Here is a 17,672-nt window from a genome sequence, read left to right as displayed (position 1 = left end):
AATACATTTGTCAAATGGAAAAAGAAATTGACTAATAATATTATTATCTAGGGCTCAATGTTGAGGACCTGAATTTTAATATAATTCCAATGTACTCTGTCATAGTCTTAAGCCAGCTCTCTTCTTTATGCCATAATGGATGTAAAAGTACACTGGATTAGGAGTCAGAAGACCTGTTTCCCATCTCAATTACGTCTTTTCCTAACTGTATGACCTCAGGCAGACAACCTCACTCTGAGCCTCAGTTTTCTTACCTTCAAATTGGGGATAATGCTACTCATCACACCTAACACAAAGAGTTCTTCTTAAATACCAAGTAAGAGAACAGCTGTGGGGGCTTCCCTGGTGGTGCAGTGGATAAGAATCCGCCTGCCAATACAGGGAACACGGGTTTGAGCCCTGGTCCGGGAAGATCCCACATGCCGCGGAGCAACTAAGCCCATGCGCCACAACTACTGAGCCTGCGCTCTAGAGCCCGTGAGCCACAACTACCGAGCCCGCGGGCCACAACTACCAAAGCCCACGCACCTAGAGCCCGTGCTCCAAAAGAGAAGCCACCGCAATGAGAAGCCCATGCACCGCAACGGAGAGTAGCCCCCGCTCGCTGCAACTAGAAAAAGCCTGCGCACAGCAACGAAGACCCAATGCAGCCAAAAATAAATAAAATAAGTAAATTTTTTAAAAAATGGAACAACTGTGAAAATGATTTATAAATTGTAAAGTATTTTACAAATATAAGGTATTCTTTTATACCAAGCAAAATCTAATGCAGCCCTTAAGAGAATAACAATGGTGGCCACTAATGCTGTTGATAAGAACTTAGAAATCTGAATATGCTCATCAGCAAAAAACAGACCTTTAAAAACACTCGGCATAGATTTGCCAAGGACCATGGGTTGTTTTTTCAGGGTAGTTGTTATGCTAACTGCTTGCATTCCTTATTCTTTATTAGGAAGCCAAAGAGGGCTCTTTAAACTCTATTTAAACCCTCTGCAATTTTTCTTTGCTTTTTAGTAAATAAACCAATATACTTAGCGTAATTTCATTTATTTTTGAGTAATTTCTTCTGAGCAAATGATTCACTGATACATTTTAACACTGAATTCTTTCTTACCAATAAAACAATGAATATTCAAAATCATCAATCTTTTCTCCTACTACACTGACAATGATAAAGAACATTTTAAAAAGTGCTTCTGTAAATGGTTTCTCATTATTTATAACAATCATGCTGAGGTACTAATTGTTGTTGAACCTGTTTAGAAGACTAAACCATTAGATAAACTTAAAAAGGAAAACCAAATGGTTTGTTGGTTTGTGACTATCAACACAGGAGTGTCACAAGCAGATATTTAATAGTTCTCTGGCCTTAGGTGATATTGCTCTGCGTTTCCTTTCACACTTCCATTTCCTGTTAATGTTTCTTGTTCAACCAGCCTCACGTGTAACAGCAACAATCACAATTGAAAGGGATGTTAGCTTTCAGACCCAAAGGACCATTTTACCTTCTGCTCACTGGGAATAAGTATGCCTAAGGCTAGAGAAAATCATTTGAAAGACCAAACTGCTTTCTCTTTTCATATGCAAAAAAGAATAGACAAAATGTAAATTATAGACAATTGCCCTGAGATGTGAAATCCTTCCCAGAAAACCAAAGTTTTTCCCTCGAATTCTTCTTTTGAAACACTTTTATATTCTCTTCAAAAAAATTGCTTCTAAAGCTGAAAATAGATTAACAAACAGCATCTCCTAGGGTGATCCATCTGGTGAACCACCCCCCATTCTCCAGCCTGTGTGTGACTGGAAAGGCCCTCAGCCTATGGCGTAGAAGACAGGCCCCAGTCTTCTGAGACTGCAATAAATTGTTGCCTTTGGCTAAACCGCACACATCAAGAAAACAAACGACAAGCAGTCATTACCAAAGTCAACGAGCTTAACTCCTCCTCCTGTTGTCAGAAGAATATTATTCCCCTTGACATCACGGTGGATGATTCGGTTATTGTGCAAATGCTGAAGGCCCTGCATGGTGTCCCACCGCCACCAAACAACAGGAAAGAGAAAAGGAAAATTTGCATGGTTATTTTTAAACAGTTACCCTACTATTAAAAATCTAATCAAAGTCCACATTTGGCTACACCTCCCTGTTATACACCTTGCATATTATAGGGCAGTTTCCCCTTGTTAATATGCAGTGGGGAGCCAACCAATGACAAATTGCCCCCTCTGCCCCCAGCTTGATGGACGTCCTTACCAAGAGGGCCCCATATAAGATGTATGAGATCACTGCTTCATCCAGCCGCTGGCCACACCTGAGTAGACCTTTGACAAGCTCAGCGACGGAGCCCCCATTACACAGCTGCAAGAAGAGGTGCCAGGGGAGAGAGACAGCAAGAGAACACAAACAAAAAGAAAAGAAAAGCACATTAAGAAGAAAAGCCCACTTATTACCGACTCAATGTAGTAAAATAAATTTGCAAATCACAAAACTCCAGGTCAGAACAATTAAACCTCACTTTTCCATTACACAATCAAATCTCACTCTGTGTGTGTGTGTGTGTGTGTGTGTGTGTTTATTCAAGGTGATGATTTATGAGTGAAAGTGCATGTCCAAAAATTTGATTTTTTAAATTGTTAAGTGAAATATAAAAGCACAAGACATTATTTAGAAATTAAAAAAAGAAAGCATATAAGGAATCATGGTGACTTATGGGATATTTTCATTTTACATGAATATCGTCTATTTTTTAAAAAACATGCATTTTGAAGGAAAGACTGAAAGAGGCAAGATGGATGCCCTTGACACTTAGGAGGGAATACATTTTATTTCAGTCTCCCTGTCTCCAGGGCTGGCACTGCAGGCAGCAGAAGCCCAACCAGCAGCTCCTTCTCGAGTTGCCACTGCACGTCAAGTTTATGGAGTGGAGCTGCATCATATGTGTATTTAACCTTTTCATATTCAACTGTAGGAGTTCAGCACCTTTATGCTCTTCTTTTTTTATTCCTGTAATTAAAAACACTGTAAAAGTATATCATATTTGCTCTTTTTATGTATTATACATTACTGAGATTTAAGAATGCGTAAACCAGGCATACTATTCTTTCACAGCAATTTAAGGGTTTTCAAGGGTGATTTTGACTAAGTGCAGAAGGAAATGTGCTGGTTTGGGTTTGCTACATGCCATCTTAAATCAAGGGTTCTTAACTTGTTTCAGCAGGGCTTGTAAATACCTTGAAACTGTAGGCAGCATGTTGTATATGCATCTTGCACTTTTCTGCTGAGAAAATTCAGAGCTTTTGTTGGATACTCAGAGCACTCCTTGTCCTTATACAGGTTATGACCCTACTTTAGAGACCTAGGTTTCCTCCTGGCACTTTGTCTACAATCTGGGAAAGAGTTAACTAGTGAACAGTTAACAGTTAACAGTTAACTGGGGGTCCTCTGGGTTGTGGCTGCTTGAGTCAACTGGCTTTTCATAAGCAAAGAAATGTGAGGAGCACAGATTAGCACCTTTGCTAAAAGAAGACACTCTTTATCAAGATAATAATACATTAGGATCTACTCGACTCTAATGAACATCTGCAAGATTTTAATAAATGGTGAGCAGATGTTTTTGTTTGATGTGTGTATCGTTCCCCAGTACATATGCAGCAGATACCTTGCACACACATTAACAATCAAGATAAACTGGAAATGAATCTGCCCATGTTTTTACCATTTAAGTTGCTCTTAAACAATAGTATTTGACTAAAAATATAATACAAAATTAGGAATCTTTACAACTAGGATAAAATTACTATCTGTCAGGAATGATTCAGGAAGAAGCCAACAACAGTGAAGTGCACTGAAGGCTATAATGGTCCCATGAGTCTGGGATTATATAAGTGTCCTTGGAATCCTCTCTCTACCAATGTCAGGAGTAACTTGTAACTCAACACTGATACCTCTCATGGCCCTAATGTTGAGTACCAGGATAACATCTTCCAAAGGATTCCACATTCTTTTTATTTCAACTATGTCTTTCATGACCCTGAAAGGGCACATAACATTCAATGTACAATCTAATACTCTCTTGAGCAGTGAATGCATTTTCGGTGTCATGATTTGTAAAATAATCTTAAAAGCTAAGCTTTCGACAAATATATAATAATTTTCTCAGGACTCCCCAAATTAGATTTATATTTCAAGTAACAAAAATTGGAGAACTGACCACAGAGTCAAATGATGATTATGAAAGAATGTAGGACATGACATGAGGGAAGTTCTCAACCCACAAAAAGAAAAGCTTTTCTGGGGCTGATGGCATAGAGCTTGGAGAGCTTGAGAGAATAAGATTAGGGTGAGGATGCTCTCTCTTGGGGGTGGTTGTGTAAGGAGATAATGCTAATGAAACCATTTCTTATGAACCTCTTTTTATATGGAAATCTAAGGGGAGACCTCCTCACAGGAGCCTCATGCCAAAAAAGGGGTGTTCACACTGAGTGGAATGGCAGTAGGGTATGGTGAGGTCCATCAAGGCTGGGATTCTAACAGTTCCCTACAGCCTGCTCATGACTTGCAGGAGATTCAGAACTTAATGCTCCATTTGGGTTCAGGGACAAGGCTACAGTTTGAATGAGAAGGAAAGACAGTGAGTTCAGACCTCACGATAAGAAGGAGTATCAGGGACCTGGGACATGGGGAGACACCAAAGGCAGACAGTAGAAGGACTTAGGGTCACCAGTTGGAGGTCCCTGATCTCACTGCCATGGCTTTACATGACCATTTGCTGTATCCAAATCCAGATATCACCCAGGAGAAGGAAAGATGAATGGGGAAAGAGAAAACCACTAAAAAACTAAGTCCTTATCCAAGCGACTAAGCTTTGAACTGGATTGTGAAAATGGGATACAAATTCCCAGAACTTGCCCCTTCCCAAAGAAGTCACTCTATGGACTAAGTTTAACAGGATAAGTTAAAATCAATTGTCTTCTCTAGGCAGGCTGGGGGCTCAAGAACAAAGTTGGGTTTAGTTATTAAAAAGAAAGTTACGTGCTGGGAAAACTGGACAGCTACATGTAAAAGAATGAAATTAGAACACTTCCTAACACCATACACAAAAATAAACTCAAAATGGATTAAAGACTTAAATATAAGGCCAGACACTATAAAACTCTTAGAGGAAAACACAGACAGAACACACTATGACATACATCACAGCAAGATCCTTTTTTGACTCATCTCCTAGAGAAATGAAAATAAACAAATGGGACCTAATGAAACTTAAAAGCTTTTGCACAGCAAAGGAAACCATAAACAAGACCAAAAGACAACCCTCAGAATGGGAGAAAATATTTGTAAACCAAGCAACTGACAAAGGATTAATCTCCAAAATATACAAGCAGCTCATGCAGCTCAATATCTAAAAAACAAACAACACAATCCAAAAATGGGCAGAAGACCTAAACAGACATTTCTCCAAAGAAGATATACAGATTGCCAACAAACATGTGAAAGTATGCTCAACATCACTAATCATTAGAGAAATGCAAATCAAAACTACAGTGAGGGGCTTCCCTGGTGGTGCAGTGGTTGCTGATGCAGGGGATGCGGGTTCGTGCCCCGGTCCGGGAGGATCCCACATGCCGTGGAGCGGCTCGCCCGTGAGCCATGGCCGCTGAGCCTGCGCGTCCGGAGCCTGTGCTCCACAGCGGGAGAGGCCACAACAGTGAGAGGCCCGCATACCGCAAAAAAAAAAAAACAAAAAAACTACACCGAGGTATCACCTCACACCAGTCAGAATGGCCATCATCAAAAAATCTACAAACAATAAATGCTAGAGAGGGTATGGAAAAAAGGGAACCCTCTTGCACTGTTGGTGGGAATGTAAATTGATACAGCCACTATGGAGAACAGTATGGAGGTTCCTTAAAAAACTAAAAATAGAACTACCATATGACCCAGCAATCCCACTACTGGGCATATACCCTGAGAAAACATAATTCAAAAAGTCATGTACTACAATGTTCATCGCAGCTCTATTCACAGTAGCCAGGACATGGAAGCAACCTAAGTGTCCATCGATAGATGAATGGATAAAGAAGATGAGTATACAATGGAATATTGCTCAGCCATAAAAAGAAACGAAATTAAGTTATTTGTAGTGAGGTGGATGGACCTAGAGTCTGTCATACAGAGTGAAGTAAGTCAGAAAGAGAAAAACAAATACCGTACGCTAACACATATATACGGAATCCAAAAAAAAAAAAATGGTCCTGATGAACCTAGGGGCAGGACAGGAATAAAGATGCAGACGTAGAGAATGGACTTGAGGACACGGGGAGGGGGAAGGGTAAGCTGGGACGAAGTGAGAGAGTGGCATGGACATATATACACTACCAAATGTAAAATAGATAGCTAGTGGGAAGCAGCTGCACAGCACAGGGAGATCAGCTCGGTGTTTTGTGACCACCTAGAGGGATAGGGAGGGTGGAAGGGAGACGCAAGAAGGAGGGGATATGGGGATATATATATATATACATATAGCTGATTCACTTCGTTATACAGCACAAACTAACACACCATTGTAAATCAATTATACTCCAATAAAGATGTTAAAAAAAAAAAGAAAGTTACCTCTTTGTTCTCAATAGCTTGTGACTGCCCAGTTTATTACCCATTACTCAATCATGAACACAGTGCCTGCCCTCAAAGAGCTCAGCACCAGAAATGGACACATGAGTAATAAGAGTGGCAGGTGGAGGAAAGGGTGTGCCCAAGGGGAGTGTGGGCACCGAAGAGAGAATGGCGACTTCTGTTGTGCTAGGGTGAAGAGGGAACAGTCTGGGAATCTTCCCAGAGGACGTAACACATACAATGAGCTTGAAGGACATAGGACCTTATGGCAGGTGAACAAGAAGAAGAGCATCCCTGGAAAGGGAACACCGTGTGCAAAGGAAGGGAGCACAGAAGAATGAGGGGGGAGGTAGTGTGTCTGTCTGCCTGTGCGTGTATGTGTGTATGTGTCTATGTCTGTGTGTCTTTGAATTCTACATACTCTGCCACTGTTGGGACAAAGAGACAGAATCCTAGAGCAGGTAGACAGGGAAAAAAGGGGGTAACAGGGAATGACAGGTGAGCTCTTCTAAGAAGTGTGGGCTTTATTACTATACACACGCATATTATGATACCATAATATACCATTAGATAGGAGTGGTAAGCTATTGACAGGTTTTAGGCAGGAGGTCTGTTCAGATTTCTAGAAAGATGACCTTGGTAGCAGATTGGAGGGTGGACAGAACAGGAAGACACAGGGAGCTGGACACCTGTTAGGAGGTGTTGAAGCAATCGAGGGAAGCAGGGTCAAAAAGTCAAGAGTCCTGAGGACAAAGAGTCAGGGACAGATATGGGGGACTTTTATGACATAGAATCGACAGGAATTTTGTACCAACTGGATAGAGAAAGTTAAGAAGAAACAGAGTCTAGGGATCTTGTGAGTATAAGAATAGCAATAAAGTTCTCTGATCCTCTAAAGCTAAAGGAGCAATAGACATGCAAGGCACTGTAACGCCTTCATCAGAACCACTTCTCAGCCTGGCTCCTGTCTCAGGGAGGCACATGCTTTACTGTACTGCAAGTACACTATTAAAATTCTACCCAGAGAACATTTAAATTAAGTGCTGGGTGATGATCCAAGCTAACTCAACCCTGGAATTTTCCCCTGAAACCTCATTTTAGTCTCTCTCCTGCCCTACTTTAAATCTGGCCATTTCTGCAACAAAAGCCTATTCAGTGGCATTTTATATAGGTAGCCAACTTATAAACTTTCTTCATAGCTCTAGAACCTACGGAGGGACTAAGAGCTGCCATTTTGTCAGCAGGATCAAAACTCAGCTGTGGATTTAAGAACAAAAAAAGGATCAGACTCGGTTGGTGCCTTTTGTTCACTAAATGTCAGAGTTTAAGAACTGTCTGACTTGTGGTTCAAAGAAACATATAAATAAACTGCTCAGGGCACCTTTACAGGAAGAGGTCCTGTGAAGCTGATTAGCCCACCAGCAAGGTTTTAAAGGGCAGCCTGTGGGTTACAGGGAAAGGACTTTGGGTACCTGGATATAAAAAAGGAAAGCAAAAAAAAAAAAGGAAAGCAGGTACGTACTGACAATTGTCTAATCAGAGTAAACAGTGAGATGGACTGAACATTTTAAAAGCATGACAAGGAACTATATTTAAATACATCAAATAAAATAATCCCCTTAGAGTTGTAAGAAGGCAGCCAAGCCTCCTACCCCACCCCTGAGGGTTGGCACCTGCAGCCTTTTATTCCTGCCCACCCTGCCAGCCATCAGACTCAAATACAGAGGTAGGTCTCCATCCCTGCATTCCTCCCGATGCCCTCAGCATTCAGGAAATGTGGCAGCTGGATGCATCTAGAATTTAACGAGCATTTTACTCCAAACCAAGAAAAATAGAAAAATCATTTACATTCCACATCTATTTTCTAAAACATCGTTGAATATTGATTCAATCACAGTATGTGCATTTGCTATGACGGCCATAATTTCAAGCAACAAAATGTTCCTTGCTCAATAAGCCATCAACTTACCTCCATGTTATTAACGAATGGCCCATGCAACACAATCACCAGACCTTTATTCTAGTCAAAACTGCAACTTTCAAGTAGGTTCTATACTGGCATGTTGATTTGCCCTAGTCAGATGGCAGAATTAAGAGGAATTTCCTTTCAGTGCTCTTTTGTTTGGTTGACTTTATCTTTCAAGGGTGTTAGGGTCTACAGAGGGCATAAAGCAAAAGTCAAGGATCGTCAAAATTACTCTGGAAGATGCCTTAGGGGGCACCGTGTTGGACACTGCCCACCTCTCAGGAAGGCCAAGCAACATAGTTTTCCTCCACAGTGTTGGGAGAGATTGTGTTTATTTTACTGATACCAGATAAAGTCATTGGCCTGCACCTAGAAGAATGAAGACGATGTCACTTGAAACTCTGGAGCTCCAGTCAGGGGGGTTGGGGGGAAAATGCTCACACTATGAGAGGCAGGAGGGCCCCAAGACTCCCGCCTCCCATTTCAGCCTCTCTCCAGGGCACATGCACAGACCGGTGGTTGGGCAGAATTGCTCCCACACCTCAGCTCTTCACGTTCTCTTGCTTTTGCTGAACGCAGAGAGCGCATAAATATCGGATGCACCTCGGTTACATTTCACAGTTCTTCCCTTCTCCACTCCCAACTGTTCTGTACTTTCCTCCTGACCCCCAACACTCCAGTGACTCTCATTCTAGAACCTAGCCAGAACCTGCCATCTGAGTCAGTGTTCAGTGCTCCAGGGCTTTCTAACCATCTCTGGCCAATCAAAACATGCCAGAGCTACATTCCAGGCCATCAGTGTCCTGCTAGGACCCTGACTTGTTAACGTGATAAACTTGACTCATGCCACAATATCAATGGGTGAAAATGGTTTTAAGTGCTAACTTGCAACGATATTGGGGCCCAGACTGGACTTTCTAGGGCCTTATATAAATGCAAAAACTGAACAGAGATATCTTTTTTCCCCCCTTCTGGCTTAGATACTGAACTTACACAAAGACCTCTGAGAGGAAAAAACAGGTTAAAAAATAATTCTTTTATCTGGTTTTAAAATATAAGGAGGTTTTTTTGTTTTTGTTTTTTTTACTTTACATTCTCATTTACTAACACTCTAAACTCTAAACCATTTCTTTTAAGTTGAATGTGATTCAGGCTGAAATAGTATTTATGGGCTGAAGGTTTTATACTGAAAGGAAAAGAGAAAATGTACTTCATGTCTTAGCACATACTAGGTATTTTTTCTGAAATATGGTGCTTTTTTTTATATGATGTTTTTAAAAATTTTATTTATTTATTTATCTCTGGCTGCACTGTGTCCTCATTGCTGTGCATGGGCTTTCTCTAGTTGCGGTGAGTGGGGGCTACTCTTGGTTGTGGTACGCGGGCTTCTCATTGCAGTGGCTTCTCTTGTTGTGGAGTACAGGCTCTAGGCGTGTGGGCTTCAGTAGTTGTGGCTCACAGGCTCAGTAGTTGTGGCTCGCAGGCTCAGTAGTTGTGGTGCACGGGCTTAGTTGCTCCATGGCATGTGGGATCTTCCCGGACCAGGGATTGGACCCGTGTCCCCTGCATTGGCAGGCAGATTCTTAACCACTGTGCCACCAGGGAAGCCTCTGGTGCTTTTTCTTAAAAGTTTAATTTCTTATCATGTTTCATTTAGGTGAGACATAATAGAACTTACAGATTTTCCAAATTTAATATTAATTTAGAATAAAACTTATTCACAAATTTTCCAAAACATTATTATGTATGAGTGTTTTCTGTCCATATTTTTCTCCTATAGTAGGTGTCTGTTATGCAAGAAGGCTTTGGTTTGCTTTCTGCTAACAATTAGTAATTAATTTCTGAAATGACATTTTTATTTGCTTTTGTTTTCAGAGTTGTGGTGATTTAAGAGGGTTATTAATAACATTTTTCTATCCTCAAGAATTGCTCTGTGGAATAGCTTCTCCCTGGTCCTTTCACCACATTCAGGCAAGAAAAGAGCAAAGGCAACATAAATTTAATCTCAATATACAGGATGAGGGGAGCAATATTAAACAGATAATAATTTTATTGTACAAGTCTCCTAAAGCACTCCTAAAAAAGTTGCAGACGGAGCAACATGGTCAAGGTGCTGTGTGGACTGTCATTGTCTTCCAGCTGTGTGTCTGTGTCTGTGTCTGTGTCTCTGTGTGTGTGCTAATTCTGTGCTAAAGCAGTTCCTGTGTAATCAGGAACTGCTGCCATTTTAACCAGAGATTCCAAGTCTGTATTCCCCGGACCCGGCAGACAGCAACAGCACAGGATGGGAGAAAAGTGCTGAAGTGTTGTCCTCCTCCAGTTCTGCCATATAACTCGTATGGGACCATCGGCATGTCACTCCTTCTTTGAGTCTCTGTTCCTCAGCTGAACACTAGGAGAGTGACAGAAGGAAGGCCGAGGTCCCTGTCAGTTCTAGGAGCCCAGGAATCCCTGTGTCTATAAGCATACTGGAGGTACTGGACATATCTACCCCAGCTGCCTGGCATGGATGGCCCATTCCTGGACAGAAAAGATTGAGGACATCTGGTTCCCCAGGCCAGCAACTTTGGCATGGGCCAACACAACCTGCAAAGGGCATAATATCAGCATATTGTATTGCTGAGGTATGAATAATTCAGTGTGCCAGGGCAACCTCATTATCTGTACTTAGTCACCCTGAAAAAGCAAGAGACAGTCGCAGGGGGGCATTTGCACAAGGCCCGGTTCATAGTTCTGGGCTCTTTCTCATCTTTCAAGGCCATGTGTGGCCCTTTCTGGTTGCCTTGGCTGTGCCTGAGGGACTAACATTTGGTCACTCCTCATCAGTAAGAGCAATTATTCTCCAGGTGGTGGCAGGTCTGAGCAGCCCACCTACTCTCCTGGTAAAATGGAGGGAGGGAAGGTCCCATTTCAGGCCCTGGAAAATCCCTGGAAGTTCAGTTTTCTATATCCGAATGCAGAGTCTTTGAGTCGGTGGTAAAGTGAAAAGAAACTAAAACTTCTCGGTCACTGTACTTACATTATTAAATTATAATGAAGTTTAAAACACTGAGATCTTACAGAACTTAAGAAGAATACAATCAGGGCTTCCCTGGTGGCGCAGTGGATAAGAATCTGCCTACCATTGCAGAGGACACAGGTTCAATCCCTGGTCTGGGAAGATCCCACATGCCGCAGAGCAACTAAGCCCGTGTGCCACAACTACTGAGCCCACGTGCCACAACTACTGAAGTCCACGTACTTAGAGCCTGTGCTCCACAAGAGAAGTCACCATAATGAGAAGCCCGCACACCGCAACAAAGAGTAGCCCCCACTCTCCACAGCTAGAGAAAGCCTGCGTGTAGCAATGAAGACCCAACGCAGCCAAAAATAAATAATTTTTTTAAAAATTTTAAAAAATACAATCAGAGACCCTAGAAACAATACTTTCCATATCTCATGAAAATGAGCATTAAAAAATTAATGTTATTCTAGAGCTTCATTGGCAGGATAAAATCTATAACATTCCCAGGGAGGGAGTGGGGAATAATAAAACCCAAAAGGTGATACTATGAGAATATGTTATGTGACTTAACCAGCCAACTAAACAGACAAAGATGATTTCTGAAAACCAAAACCCCTTACATCTTTATATTCTGAAGAAGGCAATTGATGTGACAGAAATGTTCCCTGCAGATTATTCCATTTGAATACAAGTGAATTCCCCATACATTGTTGCCATGGCAGCCAGTATATATTGCCTCATGGCCAGGCCCTCCCAGAGCCAGGTGGAAGGTTTTCGACAAGAGACCCCAGACAGTGAATTGAGGTCTGATTTCTCCTTTGTTGCTTCTCTCTTAAAGCTTTCACACATGTCCCCGTGCTCATGGATCACACATGTGACCTCAGGCATGGAGGCTGGTTCAGAGGGGCAGAGTCCAGGACAGATCAGGGTGGACCTATACCCACCCTGAGGCAATACAATAGACCTGTCCTAATATACTAATTTCATATGTTGTCATTGTGTCTTTGCCATGTTAGTTCCACGGAGGAATTGTATTTGTGGGGAAGGGACTCTTTTGCATCCAGTTACACACATTCATTCCCATTAAGAAGGCAGAAAAAAGGCAAGACTACACTGGATATAGTGGTGCTCCCTTCAGATTCTCTCTTCAAAGCAGACGCTGCCAGGAATATCAGCTGCTCCCTGCTCCCAAGTCCCAGTGGCACCTCTCACCAGGAATAGTGCCCAACTACAGGGAACTGCCTCCTCCAAGGCCACACCCCCTCCCAGGGTGGCATGCACCAAGTGATTGGCTCTTGTAGAGATAAAATCCAGGATAACCTTACAAGAGGATCCCAGGTCTTCTTCTCCCTGAGGATGGGCTGAGACCTCTGCAACCACATTGATGTTTAATGTCTCCCTTGCCCAATCCCACCTTCCTTGCACATCTAGCTCCTGTAAGAACTCTCCAATAAACATTCCATACACAATTCTCAGAGTCCGTTTTCAGGAAACCCAACCTAAGATGAGGATAAATGAACATGAATGCGCTGATTCAAACTTGGCAACCAAGTAAACCTTGGGTTAACAATTTTTGAAAATGAGTTGCATCAATTGGAACATGTTTTCTGTGAAATTTTCCCAGCCTAGGGTAGAAAATAACCTTTTCCAACCGTGTTCCTGTATTCATTGAATTAGAAGAAGATTATTAAAACTTACAAGCAGAGAAACGTGCACATTTTCAGCACACAGCCTACCCATAAGAACGTGGAGAACACCACATCTGGTAAGGTACCTGTGCCATGCAGGAGAGACTGCCTCCCCAGATGTGCATCTTACACTATTTAGGCAACAATGAGTCTGCTCACCTCTGGTGCTCTGTTTGAATTGCTGGTTACCCAATGGGAGCCTCTTACCTCCAGGACCAGCCACAGCTGTCCTCCCACACCGTGATCTGCTTTGTAAAACATCCCATAAAACTTTACAACGTTGGGGTGATTCGGAAGAAACTGCAAAATGTTGTATTCTGCCTCAATCTCCTCATCCATATCCTACACAAGGTAAAAAGTGCATGGCTGGATTCAGTATAATGTGCGAGGAAGGGTACAGGAATGATATCACGATCAAGTAACCATTTAATAAAGCGTATGTAGTCTGTGTTTTTAATGTAATCATTACCATATCTTGAAAATACCTAACAATGGACAATCAGATACCAACTAAAGCCTTCTGTTATATCAATAAATGTCTTCATTATATATTCTTAATAATAATATTATAAATATCTTTTTTAAAATTTAAAAATGTCTGAATTTTCAAAGCAATTAAGGAGAAGTAGCTCAAAGGGACCCAACCAGGATAGGACACTTACAACTCCACTGTGGTAAACAGTGCACAGCATTACAGGCTCAGTATTCAGTGCTCTGAAATAGGATGCCAGGCTAAGATGACTGAATACCACAAGTCTGGGTCACTTTGTAACTTACAGAGAGATAAGCCTCTGTATAAACCTAACAAATCACTCTTTCCAAGAGAATAACATTTGAAGAGTCCAGGGGACCAAAATCAAAACAATAGTAAAATGGACAAAAGAGAAAATCAAGGGAAATTTTAACTCCAAATGGAGTCCCTTCATTCAGATAGGCTAAGGAGTCATAACTCATTTTGAGATTTCATGCCAGGTTTCATTATCCCTAGAAAATCATCCCCAGAACAAAGAAAGAAGTTGAAAGCTCAGTGTGTATGAAACACTATATTGTGGTTATAATTTATAACTGTTACTTACACTGATTGGATCTAGAATTTTTACTGCAGCCAGGCTCCCATCTCTCTTGTTAGTTACTTTGTAGACCTTGCCATAGGTGCCTTTACCTATGGTCTCTACAATTTCCCAGGTATCTGTGGGATCTGGAAGCGATTCAAGTCCAAGCATTGTGGCGCTGTAATGAAACAATCCATACAGATGTTTCCTAGTGGGAAGAAAAGTTTGTTATGTGCAACAGATCACAGGATTAGTGGCACTGGGCTTTTGAAACAAGAATATTTTTATTTCTTCAGAATCCAATGGCACATTAAAAGGATCACACACCATGATCAAGTGGGGTTTATCCCAGGAATGCAAGGATTCTTCAACATATGCAAAACAATCAATGTGATACACCATATTAACAAACTGAAGGAGAAAAACCATATTATCATCTCAATAAAGGCAGAAAAAGCTTTCAACAAAATTCAACACCCATTTATGATAAAAACCCTACAGAAAGTAGGCATAGAGGGAACTTACCTCAACATAATAAAGGCCATATATGACAAACCCACAGCAAACATCATTCTCAATGGTGAAAAACTGAAACCATTTTCTCTAAGATCAGGAACAAGACAAGGCGGTTGTCCACCCTAACCACTATTATTGAACATAGATTTGGAAGTTTTAGCCACAGCAATCAGAGAAGAAAACAGAAATAAAATGAATCCAAATCAGAAAAGAAGAAGTAAAGCTGTCACTGTTTGCAGATGACATGATACTATACATAGAGAATCCTAAAGAGGCTACCAGAAAACTACTAGAGCTAATCAATGAATTTGGTAAAGTAGCAGGATACAAAATTAATGCACAGAAATCTCTTGCATTCCTATATGCTAATGATGACAAATCTGAAAAAGAAATTAAGGAAACACTCCCATTTACCACAGCAACAAAAAGAATAAAATACCTAGGAATAAACCTACCTAAGGAGAAAAAAGACGTGTATGCAGAAAACTAAAAGACACTGATGAAAGAAATTAAAGATGATACAAACAGATGAAGAGATATACCACATTCTTGGATTGGAAGAATCAACATTGTGAAAATGACTATACTACCCAAAGCAATCTACAGATTCAATGCAATCCCTCTCAAACTACCAATGGCATTTTTCACAGAACTAGAACAAAAAATTTTACAATTTGTATGGAAACACAAAACACCCCACATAGTCAAAGAAATCTTGAGAAAGAAAAACGGAGCTGGAGGAATCAGGCTCCCTGACTTCAGACTATACTACAAAGCTACAGTAATCAAGACAGTATGGTACTGGCACAGAAACAGAAATATAGATCAATGGAACAGGATACAAAGCCCAGAGATAAACCCATACACATATGGTCACCTTATTTTTGATATAGGAGGCAAGAATATACAATGGAGAAAAGACAGCCTCTTCAATAAGTGGTGCTGGGAAAACTGGACAGCAACATGTAAAATAATGAAATTAGAACACTCCTTAACACCATACACAAAAATAAACTCAAAATGGATTAAAGACCTAACTGTAAGGCCAGACACCATAAAACTCTTAGAGGAAAACATAGGCAGAACACCCTATGACATAAATCACAGCAAGATCCTTTTTGACCCACCTCCTAGAGAAATGGAAATAAAAACAAAAATAAACAAATGGGACCTAATGAAACTTCAAAGCTTTTGCACAGCAAAGGAAACCATAAACAAGACCAAAAGACAACCCTCAGAATGGGAGAAAATATTTGCAAACCAAGCAACTGACAAAAGATTAATCTCCAAAATTTAAAAGCAGCTCATGCAGCTCAATATCTAAAAAATAAACAACACAATCCAAAAATGGGCAGAAGACCTAAATAGTCATTTCTCCAAAGAAGATACAGATTGCCAACAAACACATAAAAGGATGCTCAACATCACTAATCATTAGAGAAATGCAAATCAAACCTACAATGAGGTATTACCTCACACTGGTCAGAATGGCCATCATCACAAAATCTACAAACAATAAATGCTGGAGAGGGTGTGGAGAAAAGGGAACCCTCTTGCACTGTTGGTGGGAATGTAAATTGATACAGCCACTATGGAGAACAGTATGGAGGTTCCTTAAAATACTAAAAATAGAACTACCATATAACCCAGCAATCCCACTACTGGGCATATACCCTGAGAAAACCATAATTCAAAAAGAGTCATGTACCAAAATGTTCATCGCAGCTCTATTTACAATAGCCAGGACATGGAAGCAACCTAAGTGTCCATCAACAGATGAATGGATAAAGAAGATGTGGCACATATATACAATGGAATATTACTCAGCCATAAAAAGAAACGAAATTGAGTTATTTGTAGTGAGGTGGATGGACCTAGGATCTGTCATACAGAGTGAAGTAAGTGAGAAAGAGAAAAAAAGTACCACATGCTAACACATATATATGGAATCTAAAAAAAAAAAAAAAAAAGGTTCTGAAGAAACTAGGGGCAAGACAGGAATAAAGACACAGATGTAGAGAATGGGCTTGAGGACACAGAGAGCAGGAAGGGTAAGCTGGGACGAAGTGAGAGAGTGGCATGGACATACATACACTACCAAATGTAAAATAGAGAGCTAGTGGAAAGCAGCTGCACAGCACAGGGAGATCAGCTTGGTGCTTTTTGACCACATAGAAGGGTGGGATAGGGAAGGTGGGAGGGAGACGCAAGAGGGAAGAGATATGGGGATATATGTATACGTATAGCTGAGTCACTTTGTTATAAAGCAGAAACTAACATACCATTTTAAAGCAATCATACTCCAATAAAGATGTTTAAAATGAAAGAGTATTTTTATTTCTTAACCAGCAACCTTGTGGTACTTTTCTCTCTCTCTCTCTCTTTTTTTTTTTTTAATTTCCCCCTTCTTTTTTTAAGTAGATTTTTTTTAATGAGGGATATGAAGCCTCCTTAAGGAATGGGGGTAGAAGATGGAGGGGTGGGCAACATGACTCTGAAACATCTTGAAAAACACAGTTCTAAAAAGGGAAATTATATCCACACAGCAGGAGGGAGTAAAAGGGCCAAAGAACATGTCCACTCATGACCAGACAATTGTCGTTCTAAGTTGCGGACTGGTGGCAGCTGCTGCAGGGAAAATAGCTGAAAGTCAGGGGTCTGAGACTATGTACCCAGGTTATAGTAACCTTGACCAGACCTCTCTGATGGTCACTAGAAACTAGTGTCTATGTGCAAAGTCTGGGCTGTTAAGAAGGAGGATCTGGTGCCTGTACCAGGCACTGAAACCATGTACAAACCCTTGTGTCCCTGTCCTTTGAAGCAGAAGGCTTAT

The 17,672-nt window shown here is 41.0% G+C and overlaps 1 protein-coding gene across 1 annotated transcript in view; it reads right to left on the bottom strand.

The window, feature by feature from the left end:
- The window catches only part of MYO3B (myosin IIIB), a 407,127-nt gene that overhangs the window by 368,390 nt on the left and 21,065 nt on the right, over positions 1-17,672 (bottom strand). The window contains exons 2-5 of the mRNA XM_004267283.2: positions 14,348-14,531; positions 13,479-13,613; positions 2,252-2,356; positions 1,920-2,019 (exon numbers count right to left, since the gene is read on the bottom strand). Of these exons, the coding sequence (XP_004267331.1) occupies positions 1,920-2,019; positions 2,252-2,356; positions 13,479-13,613; positions 14,348-14,531 (524 nt within the window). The remainder of the gene's footprint in view (positions 1-1,919; positions 2,020-2,251; positions 2,357-13,478; positions 13,614-14,347; positions 14,532-17,672) is intronic.

This window comes from Orcinus orca, chromosome 7 (genome assembly GCF_937001465.1).
Source record: "Orcinus orca chromosome 7, mOrcOrc1.1, whole genome shotgun sequence".
NCBI classification, from domain to species: Eukaryota; Metazoa; Chordata; class Mammalia; order Artiodactyla; family Delphinidae; genus Orcinus; species Orcinus orca.
The sequence above is the reverse complement of the archived record's forward strand: the minus strand, read 5'-3'. Positions and strand labels throughout refer to the sequence as shown.